The sequence below is a fragment of the Micromys minutus genome, assembly GCF_963924665.1.
Source record: "Micromys minutus genome assembly, chromosome: 4".
Lineage (NCBI taxonomy): Eukaryota > Metazoa > Chordata > Mammalia > Rodentia > Muridae > Micromys > Micromys minutus.
In genome coordinates, this window is record NC_137973.1 from 70131226 (window position 1) to 70152674 (window position 21449).

Sequence of the window (21449 nt, forward strand, 5' to 3'; positions counted from 1 at the left end):
TGAATCTGAAGCTCACTAACTGGGCAGGTTGTGTGGGAACTAGATCTAGGGTCTGTCCCACCTCTGCCCACTGCCCCACCTGACTTTTACGTGGGTTCTGTAGCCTGATGCAAAAACTCTAGCCATTGAACCATCCCCAGACTTTATCTTCTACGTCAGAGCAAAAATACCTGCAGAAGCTTTGCTAGGACTTTAAAAGCCAACTTGGAAAGTAGCTTCTCCAAGCTCAGATGCAGTCATGGGACAGATAATATTGCTGAAGTCAGAGTTATAAAAATGAAAATATAACATTAATAACACTAAGCAGGTTTTGAATTAAAACTGGCATTACGGCGCCTGAAAGACTCTTACACAATCACACATCAAAAGGTGTCTTTTTCCTTACCATTTTCTGCCAACGGAGCTAGAACTTCAAAAATCATTTCTCTTTTATCATGTTCTATTTGTTTCTTGAATAGTTTTACCAGTTCTTCAGCAATGTTTGTGCTAGCAAACTGTTCTTTACTCGACTCTGAGAAATAGAGGAAAACTTTTAGAGTAAGCAAAACAAATTAAATGCACAAATTTGCTGTTACTTTTGATTCTCAGTCATTTGCACTGTTACTGAACACAAATGGTCTTCCTGCTCAGGAAACAACCAAATTGACCTTTAATATTCTTGAAAAATGGAATGTCTAAACCTTCAGAAAAAATGTTTTGACCCAGTTACATCTGAAGCCATAAAAACTGTTCACTGTGTAACATACAGGTAGCCATAGCAACAGTAAAATCACTAAGTCATAAATTCACACTTTCAAGGCTTTCATGCAAAGGAGAAAACTGTTCACGACAAATTATATTTTACATTGCTGAATAAAAAGATGGCACCAACGTATCTTAAATGTCACTTAATTGAGATGCTTCTGTATTGGTTCTGACATGACCACTGTATTTTTGTTACTTGTCTTTGCAGTGTTCTAGATTAATCTTAGGTTGAGCACTGCCTCAGTCACTAAGACACAAGCTCACAGACACTAAAGGCCACGCCACCCGCAGTGTTCTTGAAGCTTCGTCCTCTCTCCTCTTCAGCACGTCTAGGCAATACATACTGAGCTACCTTACCTGCCCTGGAAATATTTTTTAAAGTCTCTCTGTCTCTGTCTCTGTCTCTGTCTGTCTTTCTTTTTCCCAAACTGGGCCTTGCTCTATAGATTGGCTAGCCTCATAGCAGTCCAGATTGGCCTCATATTTACAAGAGATCCACTTGCCTCTCCCAAGTTCGGAAATTAAAGGCATGTAGCACCTGTAACCCACATTGGGGAGATTTACCAAAGTTGCCATCAAATCTCCACTGAGACACACACACACACACACACACACACACACACACACACACACACACACACACACACACACAATGTTCTGTAAATGTAAAATATGTGTATATTTTTTCTTACAACTTTATTTTAAAAAAAACAGAGATATAAGTACAGATTTTTAAAGGCATTTTTGGCATAAAATTATATGAATATATTTTTGTCAGTACTTGATTTTTTTAAAGGTTTGATAGTATGCATTGAAATCTTACTTGTTAACATAAGCATAAAGTACATGTAAAACAAAATGTAACATGAAATAGTTTTTTTGGTGTGTAAAGATTAAACATAATGATTTTTAAATACCGAAAATTGCTATAAGGCTATCTTCTTAGCTCTTGAGTTATTATGATTTTATGTGCATATTTTATAATGTGAACAAAACTTGTCACTTTTGAGGATTCTGTGATAAGACGGGGAAGTACTTCAGTTTGCTAACACATTTAAGGTTCTATAATCAAATAATTTATATTTAAAAAGAAATTAGAATGTTTATTCTTGGTATGTGTTCTGATGTGAGCAAAGCCACAGGGCTCTTGTTAACTCTTACAAGCACTCTACTTCTGGGCTATATACTCAAAGCTCCTAAAATTTAAATCCTAATACCTAAAATAATCAGAGAAGCAGAATAGTTACAATTGTAACTATTACAAATTACAAAAGAAGACCTAATTTGATTTATATTTTGAACACAGAAGAAAGTATCTTGAATACTCAAAAGAAAACTAAAATAATTTAAGTGGATCCCAGGTTCATAAAGAAATAGTCACTGTAAGAGTACTAATAGGTTAGTGACAACATGCAGCTTGTGGTGTATACTTACCGAGTTCTGCTAAATTCCCGAAGGCAACAAGACACATTTCTGTAAGAGCTGCATTATGGCAGTGGATGCCCAGTAATTTCACTAAGGTTGGGATGACACCCATATTGATAAGCTGAGCCTGAAGAGAATCTGTGAAAACAGACAGAAAATGGGAAGAAGTGTTCACATTAGCAAGTGTGTTATTTTCTATAACGCAGTTCTTTTTGAATTACAGCGAAGGCAAACGAAAAAGTCCACTCGTTTGACATTTTGCTTGTGAGCCTTGCAGTGGTTGAGCCATCTCCAGCCCCAGCACACACTAGATAGACTTGAGTAATTAAAATCACAGTTCAGAAGACCGGGATTTTTAATCTTTTCAATGATTGTCAGAAATTCAGAAATGAAATAGCTTTAAAAATATTATCAAACCATCATCTTTTTCTTCTAAATGGGGTCTTCATAGACCATTAATACATTTAATCATCAGGCTTTTAAGATATACAAACAAATCCAGCATTGGTTTTAAATAAAATGGTTAGACACATCTGTGCAACAGCAACTCACAGAATGTATGCAGAGACTAAGAAAAAACAGGATGTTCAGAGACTAAGGAAGAAGAAAACAATCTTTAAAATACAGTTCCTTCATAATCAGGAAAAAAACCATCAAAAAGTAGATATCGAGTAGAGCAGCTGGTTCTGAGTTCTGCTGGCAGACTGTTCTCCGCAGTTTTAATAAGGGGTAGTTCTTCTTTCCCGGCCTTCATTCCAGAGATGGGCCAACTCAGCGGGCGGTCGAGAGAAGGTGAAGCACGAGGCGGCGCTGCCACTGTGCCTTCCATTCTATAAGTAACTAGTTTTAAATCGCTAAACACGCTTTGCATCTCCACAATGTTTCTTCACGGACAGTGATAATAAATAAAATAACTGTAGCGAGGTTGAAGGCAAATTAACACAAACGAAGACCCGAAGTAGTACCTCAAAGAATAATCGTGTGTTTACACAAAGCGCTGCTGTTAGTAATGCTGTCTTCATGTGAAGACAGAAGTATTCTTTCCAAGGCTTTCCCCCAACTTTAAAATTATATGCTATTTAAAAGCTAATAATTCTCTCAAAATTCTTTCAAGTGATCTGGGATGTAAGGATAAAACTGTCTCTTAGAGAACACACTTTCTTCACTGCACAAATCCCTTGATAGCTACTGATCAAATCCCAGTATTTACTGCTCTTCACCTGGAGGTCGGGACAATCAGCAACAAACGAAAAGGGAGGGCCGAGCTCTGATATGCCAGCCCATTACTTGCCTGGTGGTCTTTGTTGTTAACTCTTTATTGCTTTTAGAATGGATTATAAAGAGATGGTCAAAGACTAATAATTGCCCCTGAAAACTGAGTGGGTAATTAAAGCTAATTATGGTTATTGGGGCCTGTCTGTACTAGAAAGGGGCCTGTTATCCAAACAAGAATAGAAGGTAGACCAGAGAAAATGGGAGAGCTACATTTACAGTTCAAACAATCTAAAAAAACATTTCAAATTGGCAGTGAAGCTTCTAAATAAAGTAAACGTTTATTCAACAAAATAATGTGCTTTTATACTTTAATGAGAGAACTTTCCCGAATGTAACATGAAGCATTTAAATGAATGATTCTTAACATCTATAGGCAGAACATATATGTTATAGAATACAGAGCAGTATGTTATATAGGGGCTGAATACCTCCACTGTAAATGTAATATCATTTGTAATGATGATGTACCAGGAGCCTTTCTGAGTTAGAAACTATTCTAATAGCTTACTTACCTGCAGCATTCGGTACAAGCTGATTAACCCTGCATATCACTGCTCTGTTAGTTTTCTATCTACTCCTTCTATTTTGTCAGACTGCAGAGCGACTGGATAGTAAATCCCAGGTACGGAAGTGTGAGCACTAGCGCATGCATTGAGTGTGAGTTAAAGTCTGCAATCTGGCCGCTTACAGCAGCATCGCACACCCCTCAGGACTGTCAGGATGAGCTTTATCAGTGCAAGCACATCAGAGGAATAACATTTCAGTAGGAAGGTAACTGACTGAACAGGACGGTCGAGGCTCTTCACATTCTTGACATCTCTATCACTCCCTTGGACTACTTAAAGAATGTCATAAATCTAGGTTTCAGGGAAAAGGAAAAAATTAAAGTAGAGCTTAATGAAGTCTTTTAAATATAAACTGCACCAGTAACATCTGAATTAGAACAGGTCGTTAGGAAGAGGAGCACAGTCAAATGGTGTTAGTCACCATAATTTTCAAAAATTGCCTCTTTTAGAAACATGTTTAAAAGCTACTCAGGAGCCAGATTAACTATAATACTCACATATAAAAACATACATACCACACACAAGAGAAAATGTACAGTCATCTAATTGGACAGTCACTTGGACCAATTGGGAGTGTTCACTTATATCTATTTCTCTGATGTAAAGTAAAAGCAATAATCATACTCAAATAACTCTAAAATTTTTTCACAGTGTGCATAAATCCTCCTTGGATATTGAAGACCAAGAGAAGGGGGAAAAATAAACTTAAATAAGCAGGTACAAACTTTCACTTTATAGTTAGGGGTGCCTTAGAACACCGAGGGTTCTCCAGTGGAACTGTTGAAACCCTTCCAAAAAAATTACCAAAGGGAAAGCTGTCTTATAAAAATAGCAGGATTTCATTTGTTGCTTTCGCTGTGTTCCCATGTGTGCCGACACAGTGAAGGGCTGACTGGTAAAAACACTCGCACTCTGGCTGAGTGCAGGCAGCAGCACTGAAATAACTTCTAGATTCTTTCTGGTTACAATATACACAGTACAAATTCCATGTTTTGGTCAGCAGTGTTACTTTTGAAGATACTTTACATAGATTGTTCATGTTAACATATTATGTGCTTATCACTTTAAAATGTTATAAGGACACACTTAAAATTTTAATTTCTGTCACCATAAGCATTGCTAGTGATAATAAAAAAATTCTTCAAGGTCGTCCGTATCTTTTACAACTAAAAGCGCTCAGAGATCAGATATTTAAGAGTCACTGTAAAAGAATTACCCCATTTTTTAGGAGTTGAGGGTATGGAGGAAGGAATCATGGGGAAAATCTGATTGTTAATGAAATACTTGTCAGATATAATAAACATAAGGGGGAAAAACCCAGCAACCAGAGAAAACATGATATAACTAAGTTCTGGTCCCAGATATTCCGAAAGAAATTACTTCACTAAGGCATCTTACTTTTCCATCTAGTTTTTCTAACAGGCTTTACTACTTGGGCCTAGAAGACTATTCCAGATCATGTTTACTGCAGATATAATAATGTATGTTACCATTATGTAAGCCTTCAATTAAGTAGAGATATTTTTCATGTGGAATGTTCTTACTAATGAAAACACTGTATAAATGGTATTTTTTGTTTGTCCAAAGAAGGCTTGTGAATGTTCAACAGATAACATCTGACATCCATGCTCTCGGAAATCTAATCTGCAGCAAGAGTTTTAAGTTAAAGGCCAACAGGCAGGACTTCGTAGAACCACAAGTAATTCACATTTTCCGAACACACGGAAAAGTACAGGGAACAAGAACAAGAACAAGACTGTGACATTTGTATCCCTTAACAAACACCAACAACTCTAGGTGAATGTGGATCAGAGATTCTACAAACACAGAAACACAAGATACAACCCAGGCCCATAGACAGCAAACACATAGGTGTGAGACAGTCTCTAGACAACACAATGTCATAAATGTCTGAAGACATTCTACAGCTGCTCCTGACACACAACACAGACAAACACTGACCGAAGTGCAAATTTACAAAACCACATTATATCAGGAAGACACGGGCCCTACAAGATCTATGGGGAGGAAGAGGAAGAAAGGCACTGAGGGTGTGCAATACAGATGCATATGCAAAGAGATAGAAGGCAATCAACGCATGCGCTGGTGTGAACACTTACCTACCTACATTTGAATTTCAATGGTTCCAAGTTCTTCAGGTCACATTCATGGAAACTCCAAAGAATGGAGATCTGGAGAGAAGATCTCAAGTTGAGGAAGCTTTTTCCCCGAGTTTTAAGTTTAATGTTTAAAACACTGGTCTAGACTACAGGTGCACAAAAGTATGTTGAAATACCAATAACTCTGCTACATTAATCTATTACTAAAAATAGGTTTCTTAGGTTTATAACATGTTTAGCTTATTCCTAAAATATCTACAGACAATATTAAAAGGTTATTAACCCTATTGGTAAGACTTAAAGACAAAACTTTATCAAAAGGAAACACCCATTATATTAATATTGTAATAGCCTATACATTAGTATTGTATATATGGCATTTCCATCAGTCACAAAATCCAGGTAGGATATTGCATTCAAATGCTTTTGGTGATGTGGCATTTCAGACCTCAGGCTGGATTTAGCACATTCATACTGAATGGAAGCTGATGTAAATACGGTCACTAAGAATGTGAGAGGCGTTACTGGGGTACACAAATGCACCGTGCAATGCAATTAAAAACTTTGTCCCACTTTATGGATTACCAGGGACACCAGGGAGAAAGTGTCATCCTAAGTCCAGTGCTAAGGGTATAAGAACTAGTTAATATTTTAAAAACCAACTTCCAATCCATTATTTCTAGAGGTCTTAAAAAAACAAAATGTGCACTATGTGTTTCATACTCAGAATGTTTCATTAATTCCCAGGTTATATATATTCAGACATAGAAACTTCAGAAAGAAAAAAAAGTAAATCAAGATGCTTTACTCTTGAGCATACTAGGAGCTTAACCAATACACTCATGCTAAAAGTTAAGACAATAAAAGTTAATGGGATAAAAAGAGAATTCAAAGAAGCTCTTCCAGGGTTTTGAGATTAAGTAGTCTCAACATAGTACAGACTTGTAAGAGGAAAGGAACAACAATCCATTATTCCTGGCCCAATAATATGTGGCAACTGTCTCTTTATGCCATTTTCTCAGTGCCATCTTTAGGTTCACTACATATCGAGTGCAGACAAACTCTAGATCTACGGGCATCTGAAGTATGTTCTCATCTCAGAAACTGGCCATTAAGGTTAAAACTCTCTTCAGAGCAGCATTGTTTAGCAAACTAAGGTACACACCAAGTTAACGTATACCTTAGCATGAATAGTTTGCAAATAAGGGTATAAACTAGTTTTTATTTCATAAGAACAAGATATTGCCTTTTAAAAGTAGTTTTATTCATCATCCTAGAATAATGTAGTTTTTACACTTCAAAATTACAGATTTCCCATCCATTTACCTGCAAATTCCATGTGTTTTAAATGATGAGAGCATCATATAAACTTACCACATTTTCTTTATTTAGTCTTTTGCTGAGGCTCATCTCGGTTGTCTCTAGTTTTTGGTTATCATGAGTAGAGCAGTAATGAACATGGTTGAGAAAGTGTGTCCGTGACAGGATGAAACAGCCTTCTGATATATGCTCAAGAGTGCTTTAGCTGGCCGTACTAATATGCCTTTCTCTGATGACTAAGGATGTTGATCATTTCTTTAAGTGTTTAGACATTTAAGTTTCTTTTGAGAATTCTGCTTACATATGTAGCCCGTTTTTTACATTGGTTATCTGGTATCTTGTTTTTTTTTTTTTTTTTTTGGTTTTCAGTTATGTATTTTGGATATTAGCTTTCTATTGGATATGTAGTTTGGTAAAAAATATTGTCCCATTTTTCAGGTTGCTGCTTTGTTTATATGATAGTGTCCTTTACTGTGTAGGAGCTTCTCGATTTCCTAAGGTTCAATTTATTAACTGCTGACCTTAAGTGTCGGTTTTAATGCTCTTCTGTTCAGAATTTCTTGCCCTGCACCAACGCATTCAAGGCTCTTCTCCATTTCTCTTCTATCAAGTTCATTGCATCTGGTTTTATGTTGAGATCTTTGATCCAATGGGATTTGCATTTTGCTCAGTAGGGATCTATTTGCATTCTTCTATATGCACAAACCAATGTAACCAGCACCATTTGTTAAAGGCTGGTTATTTATTTATTTATTTATTTATTTATTTATTTAATTTCTGGCTTCTTTATAAAAAAACCAGGTGTCCATAAATGTCTGGACTTAGGTCTGGGTCCGCAGTTCAATTCCACTGATTAACATGTCTATTTTTATATTAATGCCATACTGTTTCTATTACTGTAGCTCTGTAGTGCAACTTAGAATCCGGTGGAGTGACTTCCAGCATGGCTTTCAGAATTGTTTTAGCTAGCCTTGCTTTGTGTGTGTGTGTGTGTGTGTGTGTGTGTTGTGTGTATGTGTATATATACATACAAAGCTGAAAAAAATGTCCTTTCAAGATCTGTAATTTTAATGGGAATTGAAGTAAATCTGAAGACTGCTTTTGGTAGGATGCTTATATGTATTATGTTAATCCTATCCATCCATGAGTATGGGAGGTATTTCCATCTTCTGAGATCAATTTCTTTCTTCAATGTCTTGAAAGTTTTGTTATAGAAAGTCTTTCACTTGCTTGCTTAGAATCAGTCCAAGACATTTTGTATTATTTGAGGCTATTTGTGAAAGGTGCTGTTTCCCAGGTTTTCTTTTTTCTCAGTCTGTTGGTCATTTGTCTATGGGAAGACTCCTCATTGTTTTTAGTTAGTTAATCCAATTACTCTGCTCAATCAGTGGAACTTTTAGGGTTGCTTATATGCACCATCGTATTATTTGCATATAATGATACTCTGACTTCTTCAATTCCTGTTTGTATCCTTTGATCTCCTTCAGTGGCACTGCTTTAACTAAAACTTCAAGTATGGAGAAAGTGAACATCCAGGACTTGAAGTTCATGATTTAATGGAAATACTTTGAGTTCATCTCCTTTTAACTTCATGTTGCCCATGGCTATGGGCCGGCTGTAAACTGCCTTTATTATGTTGTATAAAAGGCTCCTGCAATTTTTATCATGAAGGATTCTATCAAAGGCCTTTCTGCATTCGATTAATTGATCATGTGACTTTTGTCTGTTTATATGGTAGATTACATCTATAGATTTATCTATGTTCATCTGTGGAACGAGGCCTAGTTGATTATGGTAAATCATAATTTTGGTATATTTTTAAATTCAGTTTGCAAGCATTTTATTAAGAAATTTTGCATCTGTGTTCATAAGGGAAATTGGTCTATAATTTTCTTTATTGGGTCCATAGTTTGTATCATTGTAACTGTAGCCTAATTAAACAAGGTGGGCAATGTTTCTTATGAGCCACTCTGAGCAATAACTTAAAATATTGGTATTGATTTTTCTTTCAAAGTATGGAAGAATTTGTACTAAAACCATCAGGTCCTGAGTTTACTTTTATTGAAAGACTGTTAATTACCACTTCAAATTCATGAGCAGTTATAGGTCTATTGAAACTACTTATCCAATCATGATTTAACTTTGGTAAGAGGTATATATTGAGGAAATTACCCATTTTGTTTAGATTTTCCATTTGGTCTTTGAAGTATGTCCTTATGACTGTCTGGAGTTCCTAGATGTCTACTGTTATTTCCCCCTTTTTAATGCTAATTTTGTTAATCTGGATATTTTCTTTCCACCTTCCACTTAATTTGAATAAAAACTTGTCAATATTACTGATTTTCTCAAAGAATCAAATCTTTGTTTTATTTGTTTATTTATATTGAGTTCAGAACTGAGTTTGATATAATTTATTGTCATTTACTGATTTTGGGTGTGATTTGTTCCTTTTTTCTAGAGCTTCCATGTGTCCTGTTGAAGTTACTAGCATGAGATGCCTTCATTTCTTCTTTTTAAAAATTTAACCACTTAATGCTATGACTTTTGCCACTTAGAATTGTATTCATTGTGTCCATACGTTTGGGGATGTTGTATATTCACTTTCATTCAATTCTATAAAGTTTTAAATTTCTTTAATTTCTGTCTTGACCCATTCCTTTGATTCAGTGGTAAGCTTTCTGTTGTTTCTGTTCTGTCCACCTCTAATCCCTGGTAGTTGAGAGAGGATGCAGAATGCTATTTCAGTTTTCTAACCTGTCCCCGAGACTTGTGTTCTGTTCAAGTATGTGGTCAATACTGGAAATGTGGAGGAGGTATATTCTTTTGTGACTGGGTGAAAAGTTCTGTGTATAGCATCTGTGAGCTCCAGCATTTCTGGTTCTTCTCTGATTTGTTTATTGGTGAAAGTGGGGTAATAAAGTCCTCCAATACCAGCATGCAAGCAACGAGATGTGATTAAAGCTGTAATAGTGTTTATGAACTTGGGTCCCCTACTGTTTGGACCACAGATACTAAAAATTGCGATGTGAATTCTCCTGGTGAATTTTTTCCTTTGACAAGTAAGTCCTTCCATATCTTTCTGATTGGTTTTTTTTTTTTGTTTTTTGTTTGACTACACACTTGCTTTTTGGGTTCATTTGCTTGGGATATCTTTCCCCAACCCTTTATTCTAAGGTGATGTCTATCCTTGATGGCGAGGTGTGTTTTTTTGAGCACCAGCAGAAGGATGGATCCCTTTTCTGCAACCATTCTGTTGTCTGTGTATTTTTCTTATTGTGGAACTGAGAGCATTGAGGTCTCAATTTATCAGTGAGCAGAGTTTGTCAATCCCTGTTGTGTTGCTATTCTGTTGTGTATGTTTTCATGGGTGCAGGTAACATCTTTAGGTTGGCATTTTCCTTCTAGCCTCTTTTGTAGGGCTGTATTTGTAGATAGATGTTGCTTACATGGCTTTATCATGGAATGTCTTATTTTCTACATCTATGGTGATTCAGTTTTGATGGGTATAGTAGTCCGGACTGGCATCTTTGGTCTCTTAGAGACTGTAGACTCTCTAGAACCCTCTAGCTTTTAGAGCCTCCACTGGTAACTCAGGTGTTACTCTAATAGGTCTGACTTTATACATACACAGGTCTTTTCCCCTCGCAGCTCTTAATATTTTTTCTTTGTACAGTTAGTGTTTTGACTACTGTGGGCTGAGTGTACTTTCTTTCCTGGACCACTCTCATTTTGTTTTTTTCTATGTTTATTGTATCTTAATAGGCATGTCCTTGATAAACTAGGGGAATTTTCTTCTGATTTTGCTAAAGGTATTTCTGTGCCTTTGTCCAGTGTTCCTTTTCCTTCCTCTATTCAAATCACTTTTAGATTTGTTCTTTTCATTGTGTCCCAGATTTCCTGGATTTTTTTTTGTAGCAGGTATGTTTTAAATTTAACATTTTCTTTGATGGAGGTATCCATTTTTTCTTTGTCTTCAAGGCCTGAGAGTCTCTCTTCACTCTTGTATTCTGTTGGTGAGGTTTACTTCTGTGGTTCCTGTTTGAGTTCCTAAAATTTTCATTTCCCAGATTTCCTTCAGTTTGGGTGATCTTTATTGATCCTATTTCCACTTTTAGGTCTTGAATAGTTTTATTCTATTCCTTCCAACGTATGTTTTTATAAGATTTCTTTAAAGCATTTTCCCCATTTCCTCTTTAAGGATCTCTATCATATTATAAAGGCTATTTTAAGATCTTTTTATTGTTTGTCAGCTACAGTGGAATACTCAGAGCCTGCTGTGTTAGTGTTACTAGGCTCTATTGTCCTGGCTGTTAATGTGATTTTATGATGGCATCTAGGCAGCTGTGTTTGGAAACATTGTATTTCTAGATGCTAATATCTAGTTTTATCTTTATTGGGTGGGTATTTTGTTCCTTAGTTTCTGTTGTGGTTTCTGGTTCTTGTGAGGTACCTGTGTGTCGCTTAGTAGGGAATTCTTCTGGAATCCTGATAGGTATGTTCATTGGGGGTTCCTCCTTAACATGAGTTTCTAAGTACTGAATGGTGACACTTAGGAATGAGGAAATGCTACGAGGTCAGGGAGTTTTCCCAGAAAGCAGGTGTTCTACCAGAATCTTCTTAGTCCTCTGGGAATGGGGTCAGAAAGTAAGGGCAGGCCACAGCAGATGGTCTGCTACAGAGCTGAGTATGTAAAAGGGTGATTGGACTTGGAACAATGGAAGGAGAGGTGAAGATCTGTAGTTAGTCCACATACTTTTTCACAAAACTGAACTGCAGGTTCTCAGGGAATGCTGGAATTAGGGACTGGAATAAGGCAGTAAGTTGGGTGAAGGAAGTTTGTTGGGAAAGATCTGTATGATCCACTGGAAATAGGGGCACAGAGAAATGGGAAGCAACAGTAGGTGGTCTGCTGCAGAGGTAGGGATGAGACTGGGGGATTGTACTTAGTGGGTGGAGGGAGAAGTGAAGATCTGTATTTAGCCCTCCTGCTTTTTTGGGTGTAGTGGCCTCTGGGTTCCCAGGGAATGCCTGCTGGCTTTGGGAACTGGGATAAAAGTACACAAGAGGAAGGAATATCTGTATGATCCAAAAATATGTATGTGCAGGGCTGTGTCTGGATGGAGGTGGGGCTGGGGACAGGATTGGGGAATACAGAGAGAGGTCTTCTACAGAGCCAGGGATGAGAACTGGCTGGTGTGTGTGGTGGGGGGTGGTGGGCAGGGAATGAATTCAGAGCAGCTGGGTAAGAGGTGAAGAGGCACAGTGAGCCCACTTGCTTCCCTGGTCCATATGGCCTGTGGGTAGCCAGGGAGTCCCAGGAGATGTTGAGACAAAGCAACGGGAGTTGGGGGAGGGGAAGATCTCTGTGATTTACTGAAGAGGGGGCTGGAAGGGGGAGGCCACAGCAGGTGGTCTGCTACAGAGCTGGAAATAAGACTTGGGGGGCTGGATTTGGAGCAGCTGAAGGAACTGTAAGGAGCTGCAGTTAACCCATCTTCCTCCCTGGCTGGAGTTTAGAGCATCCATTCATACCTAAGGATTTTTTTTAAAAGTTACTTAATCCCATTTATATAATGAGTCTTGTAATTAAAAGTCTAATTTGGGGAATTCTCAGGTTTTGGGAAGTGGTGGGGGTGAATTTTCATGATGTAAAAATCTTGAAAATCACACCCAATGGCCTTGAGTAAGTGTCTTAAATCCAAACTTTAGGCAAATGCAGAGAAAACAGAAAACAAACAGATTAGAGATACAAACCCACACAGCCTTTGCTCCTTTCCTGCCTTCCGTGGGCATGTTATCATTACATTACATATGTATGTAACATTACAATGTTAAATGTTATATAACCAGCAAGAACTGCAAGAGCACCTTGGAGGCTAGCAATACCAACAACGTGTTTATTCTTGTAATATAACACCAAACTTTAAGTATGAGGTTACTGAAATCACTGACAAAGTAGCTCAACACTGCATATTACTAAGATAAAGTTTAAAATTTTTACACTCAGAAGTTGATGTTATAATGGGTAAAGCCAAGGCTCAACCACATGGGATTAAGAAGAAAACATTTGTAGGTAAAAGGGCATTAGTAGCAGAACTTCAGGAATTTTGCTTGATTCAGCAAAGGGATTCGAAAGCACTGTTACACAAGAAGCGAAAATCCAGAATTCTTTTTAACATCAAAACCACAGCTAGTAGGTACTTAATAAAGTGCAGTAGCTAGCATAGCATAAAGCATAAAAAAAATCCCAACAACTCAGCCACACAACACAAATCCCCAAGTCACTTTCACTTAATTCATTAGGATAATTCAACTGACAAACTGGGATTTAAAAGATGTGAACTTAAAAGTATATGGCACATGTCTTTATAAACTTAGAAAACGTTTATAGAGAATATATTCAATGTCATACACTGGATGGAATATACAATTTTATTCCATTTATTTATATATTATATATATATATATAATTTTAATTTAGTAATATATTTTAAATATACATTTTAAAAACTAGTATGTAGAAAAAAATATATAGAAGCACCATGACATCTTAATTCAACTTTGGAAGTATTTTCTCACACAGTGCAATAATTTTTCTAAAAATCTGACATTTAGGGAAAGCTCCTGTATGGCTGTGATCAATGCACAGTAAAACAGAGATAAACACAACTTGGGGTAGAATGTGTTTTAATCAGTATAATTCTGTATTCATTTTTACTTTTATTCTAAATGTGAAAAAAAAGAAGCTAATCTAAGTCACTGGGTTAGACTCACTAAGGAAAAAAAAACCTTCACGACAAAAAAAAATTTTTATGGGGAGTGGGTAGAGTAAAGCTTATTTATTACACATCCTGATCCCAGTCCATCACTAAGGCAGGAGCTCAAGCAGAGACATGGAGGAGAGTTGCTTACCACCTTGTTCAGACTTTTACATAAAACTCAAGCCCACCTGCCCAGGGATGCCACCACCCACAGTGGACTGTGCCCTTCCACATCAACCATTAATTATGATGATGACCCACAGATCTGCCTACCAACAGTTCAGGGTCCCGCTCTAAATGACTCTAGCTGGAGTCTGGCTGATAAAACCTCTAGTAGGCACACTCTAAGATCATTCTGGTTCACTGCTCTACACCACTGGGGTATGTACACTAGTATCTAACAGATGCTAATACATAACCACTTACCATACACATGTAACACTTGACTATGACAAGAATGATAAATGTCTTAAAAGCATAAAGTAAAGTGTGGCTATTATGATTAAAGTTATTTAAAATTGAAGAAACTCTTTGTGTCTGGAATTTTCTTTTAATTAATAATTTTTTCCATACAATATATTTCATTTCCCCAAACTCCTCTTAGATTCTCTCCACCTACCTACCCACCCACGTAGTAGCTAAAATTTCATGTGTAATGATCTGTACATTTTTAAGTGTGCGTGTGCACGCACATGCGTGTGCATGCCCACTGTGAAGTTTGGGGTCAGAGGGCATTCTTAGGAGTTGATGATTCTGTCTTGGCACCTTCTGGAATCGAGAGATCAAGCCAGGTTGTCAGGCAAGCTAGCACATAGCAATAATCTTTAAGCCTGAGACAGGAAATACTTCAGAGAGCTATTTCAGTCAACTGATTTAAGGACTGCATTTAATACTTAAATTCCGTGACAAAGCCTTCAATAAAGTACCCAAGAAATAAAGTTCTCTGTATCACAGGACAGCCTCCCTTCAACTAATGGTACTACTATGGATTAGCAAGTGTTAGTTATCAAAACTAACCAAGTAACCAACTAAAAAATATTAACCCTTTAAGCAGAGTTTCTATTGGTTACTGACTGAATATGCCTATTTGTCACTGACAATGGTGACCATGAACTGACAGGTTCCCACACAAGGTGTTATTCTGATCTCTAAGTGTTTTGCTTAAGAATAAATGTTGTGGTTTCCAGGTACACACATACTAAGTTTGTGGGTAGCATGGGAAATGTTACCTTGTTTCTAGTGTCCTTCCCTGCTCTATCTGGATAGGGAATATCTGCTAATACAAGGATAAACAATTTATAGTGTTTCTAACTTAGATAATGAAGGACTGCTTTTAGACAGCGAAGTTACACCACTCCTCCCCTCCCCCGCTACTGATTTTATTAGTAAAAACCTTAGGTAATATTAAAGTATCCAGTACCTGGATAGTATATAATCGAAGGAACTATATACCCCAAACTGTACTACTAATAGTCTCGGACTTAAATGGATGATGGTATGACCTAGCAGAGCCTGACATTTTGGGTTTTGCCCACGCCTGTGATGAGTAGCATGTTGGCATGTCGATTTGGCATGCTGGGCATGAGAAGCAGTGTTCCATCAGCTATGTGATCACGGTTTAAATAAGTGGAACTTGGAAGTGCTCAACATGGCTTTCAGTGGATTCCATGTGTTAAGTACAATGCTCGCGAAGGCGGTTGTCAAGTTTATTATGGACTGACTGGGACGGACCTCCATCTTCTGGACAACTGAGCAGGAACAGTGAGTGTTCTCAAACCGCAGCATTTTAGCAAGTGGTAACAGACCAGGAAAAGTACCGTCGAACACGATATAAAGTAGAGTTGCAGATCTTAATTCTTCATTTAAATCTCGAGTTGTATCCAAGACAGAAGAAGGCTACCACATTTCCTCAAGATAAATGCCAAATCCTTTACAAGCTTTTCTATCAAATCAATATTCAGGTTATTTTGCAAGGCTATACAACTGGAATGTTGTTTGCCACATTAAAAAATGAGTATGATTTTTAAAATTTTAAGCGACTTTAATAACTAACTTATTTCTGTCACATTTAGATATGGTTTTATTATTATGGTAACATTTCTGGCTCTGTGGTATACTTTTTATAACCCAGACGCTGTATTATAAAAAGTCCTAATTGTTTCATCAATGGGTAAAATAAAAGGAATGGGGCACAGCTTTAAAGCACAGGCCTAAGGTAGTCTAATAATAAAGCAATAACTTTCAGTTATATATACAGTTTTATCAAGTAGTACTGAACAAGTAGACTCCCCGTGTTAGAAAACTTTCATTCCCTATTTACTGAACTTAAATCTTGATGTACTGACAGGCTCCAGACACTGACACAATTATTTGAAAGAATATACTACATAGTGCCAATGCATTCAGGATACATAATTCAAAAACTTGCTTTTATGAGGATTCCTAGGTTAAAGAGTTTTCTGTAGTTAGTTTCCATATTTTCTCATCTGAAAACTAAAAGAAAAAAAAAAAAAAACCCTGAAAACTTCTTCACTATGGATCAAGCTTAAATAATTGTGTTCAAAGGAATAGTTCTGCCAGAACAGAAAGGAGGTATTAGGTTTAGGGGTATGAACGAAGATTCAAAGGTAAACACATCTAAGAAGAAACTTCCCATGGAGTGGTGATCTATAGTACTTCCCGAGTTTCTTGGGTCTCAGAGACTCATGTGGGATAAACAGAGTCAATTGTATGTGATCTCCTGTTCGTAAAGAAGTTCTAGTATAAGGGCTGGAGACATGGTTCAGTGGTTAAGAGTACTGACTGCTCTTCCAGAGGTCCCAAGTTCAAATCCCAGCAACCTTCTGGTGGCTCACAACCACCTGTAATGGGGCTTGATGCCCTCTTCTGGTATGTCTGAGAGCTATAGTGTACTCATTTACATAAAATAAACAAACCTTAAAAAAAGTTCTAGTATTTAAGTCTTTAAACAAGTTTTCAGTAAAACAGTAACAAATAGGAGTACAAAATCAAAGATGCTTAATAGTAACAGGAAAGGCTGGGTCTGCACATGAGTTAAAGACTGGCAGAAAGAATCATGTTAAAGGTGCTCAGGACATGGAAAGGAAGAAGGACCAAGCGCAACCTTTGTCATGTCTGCAACAGTCTAAAAATAACTTCTGTTTATCCACTATGTTTGGGAAAAGGCACTTCTCTGTAGCCTTTGGAATAACACTGTTTGCCCAACATTATTATGAGAAAAGGTTAACATAGGTTCTCACAGTGTCTAAATTATATCTCAAGCATGTTTACCATGAGAGGATAGTTGTAGTCTTAGAAAACATACAGTGCATGTGTACTCTGCGTATTAATCCAACCCCAGTGCACCCCACTACACACTCTGATGCTCTGCTCAAGGCCTCACCACGCTTCGGAGGCTCCTTCCACCATTTTGTTTGTGTCTTGAGAAAGGGTCAGAGGTTGACACCAGCATGTCTTCCTCAACTGCTCTCCACTGTACCTTTTGAGACAAGGTCCTTCACTAAACCAGGAGCTCCCTGTTTTAGCTAGATGGACAGGCCATTAAGCCCTCAAGCTCTCTCCTTTTAACATGGGTACTGGGGACTCAGCCACCGCCTGCACTGCCAGCACGTTAGCTACCGAAGGAGTGACTTCCCTGACCTTCTTTTTTCTTAGACACACATTTTAAAGCTACTTCCTCAAAAGACTAAAACCCCTAATTTAGATGAATAAAATGTCTATAATATCTAAAGCAATGGTTTCTTTTGTGGCATTTTGAAATGTTCTTGCAGGTGGGATATTTCTCCTTTCTTGGGTTGAGTCCAAAAAGAAGTTAAAAAAAAGAGAGAGAGAGAAAAAAGAATGAACAACTGTGATGTAATTTCTTAATGTAATTCAGATACCTGTATATTACAGCTAAACTCAGACAGAAACTAAAGACTTGGATGTTTATCCAGATTCTGTTCTATTATGTTTATAAAATTCTTCAAAATAGATTCAGCAAAGGTAAAAGAAAATAGAAATCACTGACAATACAAACCTATCATTAATAGAAGCCTCATTCAGCATAACATGTTCAATATACAACTGCAAAACTTAAAATACCAAAAGAAACAAATCGCAGAAGGACCTCTGTTACATGGCAGGGACATTCTGGAACTGGAATACTTATTCACATATTTTACACAGAAGATAAGAAATGAGCTATGCCTAGAACATAAAATCATTATGAAAATTTACTATCATTGTACAGATGGATGCTCCTGTAATAAATAATCACAGGTTGTATGAAAGTTTGTCATTTGTTGCAAGGTCCTAAATAAAAAACAAATCATCTTAAAGAATAATTTCTACAATGAACTATGTACACTTACTTTGAACTTTGATATTCTAAAGCTCAATTTGATTGAAGAGTATTTATTCTTCCAAGTAAATATAGTAGTTATTTTTGTATCTAAAGACAATGTTTGTTTAAAACTACTCCTGGTATTTAAAATCATAACCATGAGTCTACCTTAACATTGTTTCTTTTTAAGATGTTCACAGCAAGAAACTGTAAACTATACCATATATTTAGGTGTTATCAAGGGCAGCCTTTCCAGCTCTGCACCCCACACCATTATGTAATTTTCCAACACTGTAATGTGAGTTCTTAGAATTTCCAGTTCTGTAAAGTGAATTCTGTGCCACTTACAAGTGTAGTATATGGTAGTGAAAAGTATTTTATAAGTTCCCCCACAGATAAAGCAAGTTTTCAGTTTTGTTTACCATTCTCATTGCTATAGTTCATCAGCATGCCACAAAAGACAGTCAAGAGCTTCTCACTGGCGGGATCTGTTCTACTGCACAGCGACCTTAAATGGTCAATTACAATCTGTGCACCACCTGCTTGGTCAACTGCACTTCTGCCCTCATCTGTAAAACAAAGAGTTAAATTAAAAATAAAATAAAAAGGAAATGTACCTTGCAATTTCAAATACAAAAACATAACACGGTTTGCTATTCTTTACTTAATAAATTGAACACAAACCCAAGCAGGGTGACTAAATGTCTTGTTGAGAAATCAAACAGAAGGAAAAGAAGCAAACATGGACACGGGAGTGGGATGGGGTAAGGAGACCATCATTTTCTAGGAGGAAATCAGAGAGCATCCTCACAGTACAAAACGGGAGCATAAAGAGCTTCTGAATGTTTTATGGCAAGAAAAATCTCCTCTCCCCATTTCCACAATGAGATTGTTGAGATTTTTTTTTGTTTTCTTAAAGCAGGAACAAAATGGAGAAGGGACAGGGTCCCTGAAGAAGAGAACCCAGGGCCTCACACATACTAGTACAGTGCACTATCACTGAGCCACGCCCACAGCCTCCTAAGTAGTATTGCTTAGTGGAAGTGTTTGCTCCTTAACTCAGAAAGCAATGCATACATCTTTCAATGACTGCTTTTCAAAGTTCATTCTTTGAAAAGTGGGTGGACACGGTTTAATTCTAGGTTACACTATGTGATTACTAAGAACTAGTCCTAGAGTCTGGAGGTGTGTTCTATGATCCACAAACATATTCCTCTCACTCTTGGTCTGTGCTTTATTTTCCGTATCTTCTCCTTAGCCTACACCTGTGGTGAAGTGATGGTCAGACCTGTAAACCTCCAACGCTCAAGACGATGCCTCTCGGCGGCTGGAATGACAAGCAAACAGCTTTACCTTACTTTCCAACCCCCGATGACAGGAATGGAAAGTTAAAAGATATGCCACCTTTACAATCAAAAGACAGTCAACAGACCTGTGCTGTCCAACAGAATCATGACAGTAATACATGCAAGCCGTGTGTGTAATATGGACTTATGAGAACCACCTTAAAGAGTCAAGTAAGATGAGGAATACATTTTAGTATAATTTTATTCAACCACACGTCTGATATATTCTCATCCTAACCGGTGATCGATGGGATTAGAAAAATATTTACATTTTTCATAATAAATCTTCAAAATACACGTGTGTTTTATCCTGGAAACAACCCTCACTTCAAACTAACCATATGTCAGTGACTCAAGTGCCAAGCTGGCAGCTGCCAGCAGAAGGGACAGTCTAGCTAAGGGTCAGGACAGGAAGCGCACCTCACAGAGGAACAGAGCCATGGCATTGCTAAATAAAAGGCTTTCTCTATTAATGAAAGTACTGGGCTAAGGCCTTATTTTGTACATGATGCTCAATCACTTGACTATATAAAACTTAAAACATCATTTCTTTTGGTATAGACACATATAGCACACTAGTTTAATTTAAAAAAAAATGAAGGAAAAAGGTTAACATGAAACTCATTTCACTTTTTAAAAATGTCATGCCATGTTCTAACAGAGATCCCGTCATAAACATGCACAGCAATGCTGAGCAATTACGACGGCAGAAAACTCCACGCCTACAGGGCAGAGGAACTGCTGAGAATGTTGTGTTCTTGTCCATTTGAGCTTCAGGGCTAGGCAGATTGGGCCGTGGATGAAATACTCACCGTGAACTTTAAGGCCTGGATTTAGATTCCCCAGAACCCATGTAAACATTATGAAGGCATAGCAGCCCACCTGTAATTCCAGCACTCAGAAGGTAGGAACAGGGGGCTCCTCAGGACAAGATGGATACATACACTAGGCATATAGGTCAGCTCTGGGTCCAAATGAGATCCTTCCTCAGAAAATAAGGGAGAGAACAGCAGGGGAAGATTCCTAGTATCTACTCCAGGTTTCTCTCTCTCTCTCTCTCTCTCTCTCTCTACACACACACACACACACTCACACACCCCTTTACTTTCCAGCCAGGTATAGTACCTTTCACCTAAAAAGTTGAGGCAGAAGGACTTCAAGTTCTAACCAGCCTGCCCACCAGAGCAAGACCCTGTCTTAAAATAAAAAGTAAATATAATTTCCAGTAACAACAAAGAAAGAACTATTCAGTATGTATATGGGTAATATTTTAGAAAATGATTTATAGTTAATACTCTAAATATTTATCTATGTGGACATATATCCAACCAAAAGTTTACAAAACTCAAATAGAATCCGACTTCAGTTACTGAGCAAAGATGAGTTTTAGAAATACAAACTGTGAATGCTTAGCTTTAGAAGAAATCTTTAAGAAAGCTAGTTTCATCCCTAGTTCCCTAGTGCATGAAGCTATTTTGAGCACATTTAATTAATTTTGAGAAGGGTCTCACTCTGTATCTCAGGCTGCTGTAAAGCTCACTCTATAA

At 37.3% G+C, this 21449-nt stretch overlaps 1 protein-coding gene across 7 annotated transcripts in view; it reads right to left on the bottom strand.

Annotated features, from left to right (window-relative positions):
- RAP1GDS1 (Rap1 GTPase-GDP dissociation stimulator 1) overlaps positions 1-21449 on the bottom strand; it is a 123108-nt gene that overhangs the window by 25421 nt on the left and 76238 nt on the right. For 4 of the 7 annotated variants that reach the window (XR_013975014.1, XM_080915932.1, XM_080915931.1 and 1 more), the window contains 3 exons: positions 18979-19125; positions 2179-2307; positions 386-511 (listed from right to left, as the gene is read on the bottom strand). Coding sequence is in view for 6 of the 7 variants with exons in the window: in XM_080915932.1 (XP_080772058.1) it covers positions 386-511; positions 2179-2307; positions 18979-19125 (402 nt within the window). In the remaining variant the exon portion in view is untranslated. The remainder of the gene's footprint in view (positions 1-385; positions 512-2178; positions 2308-18978; positions 19126-21449) is intronic. The other 3 variants (XM_080915934.1, XM_080915933.1, XM_080915936.1) reach the window with 1 other exon arrangement.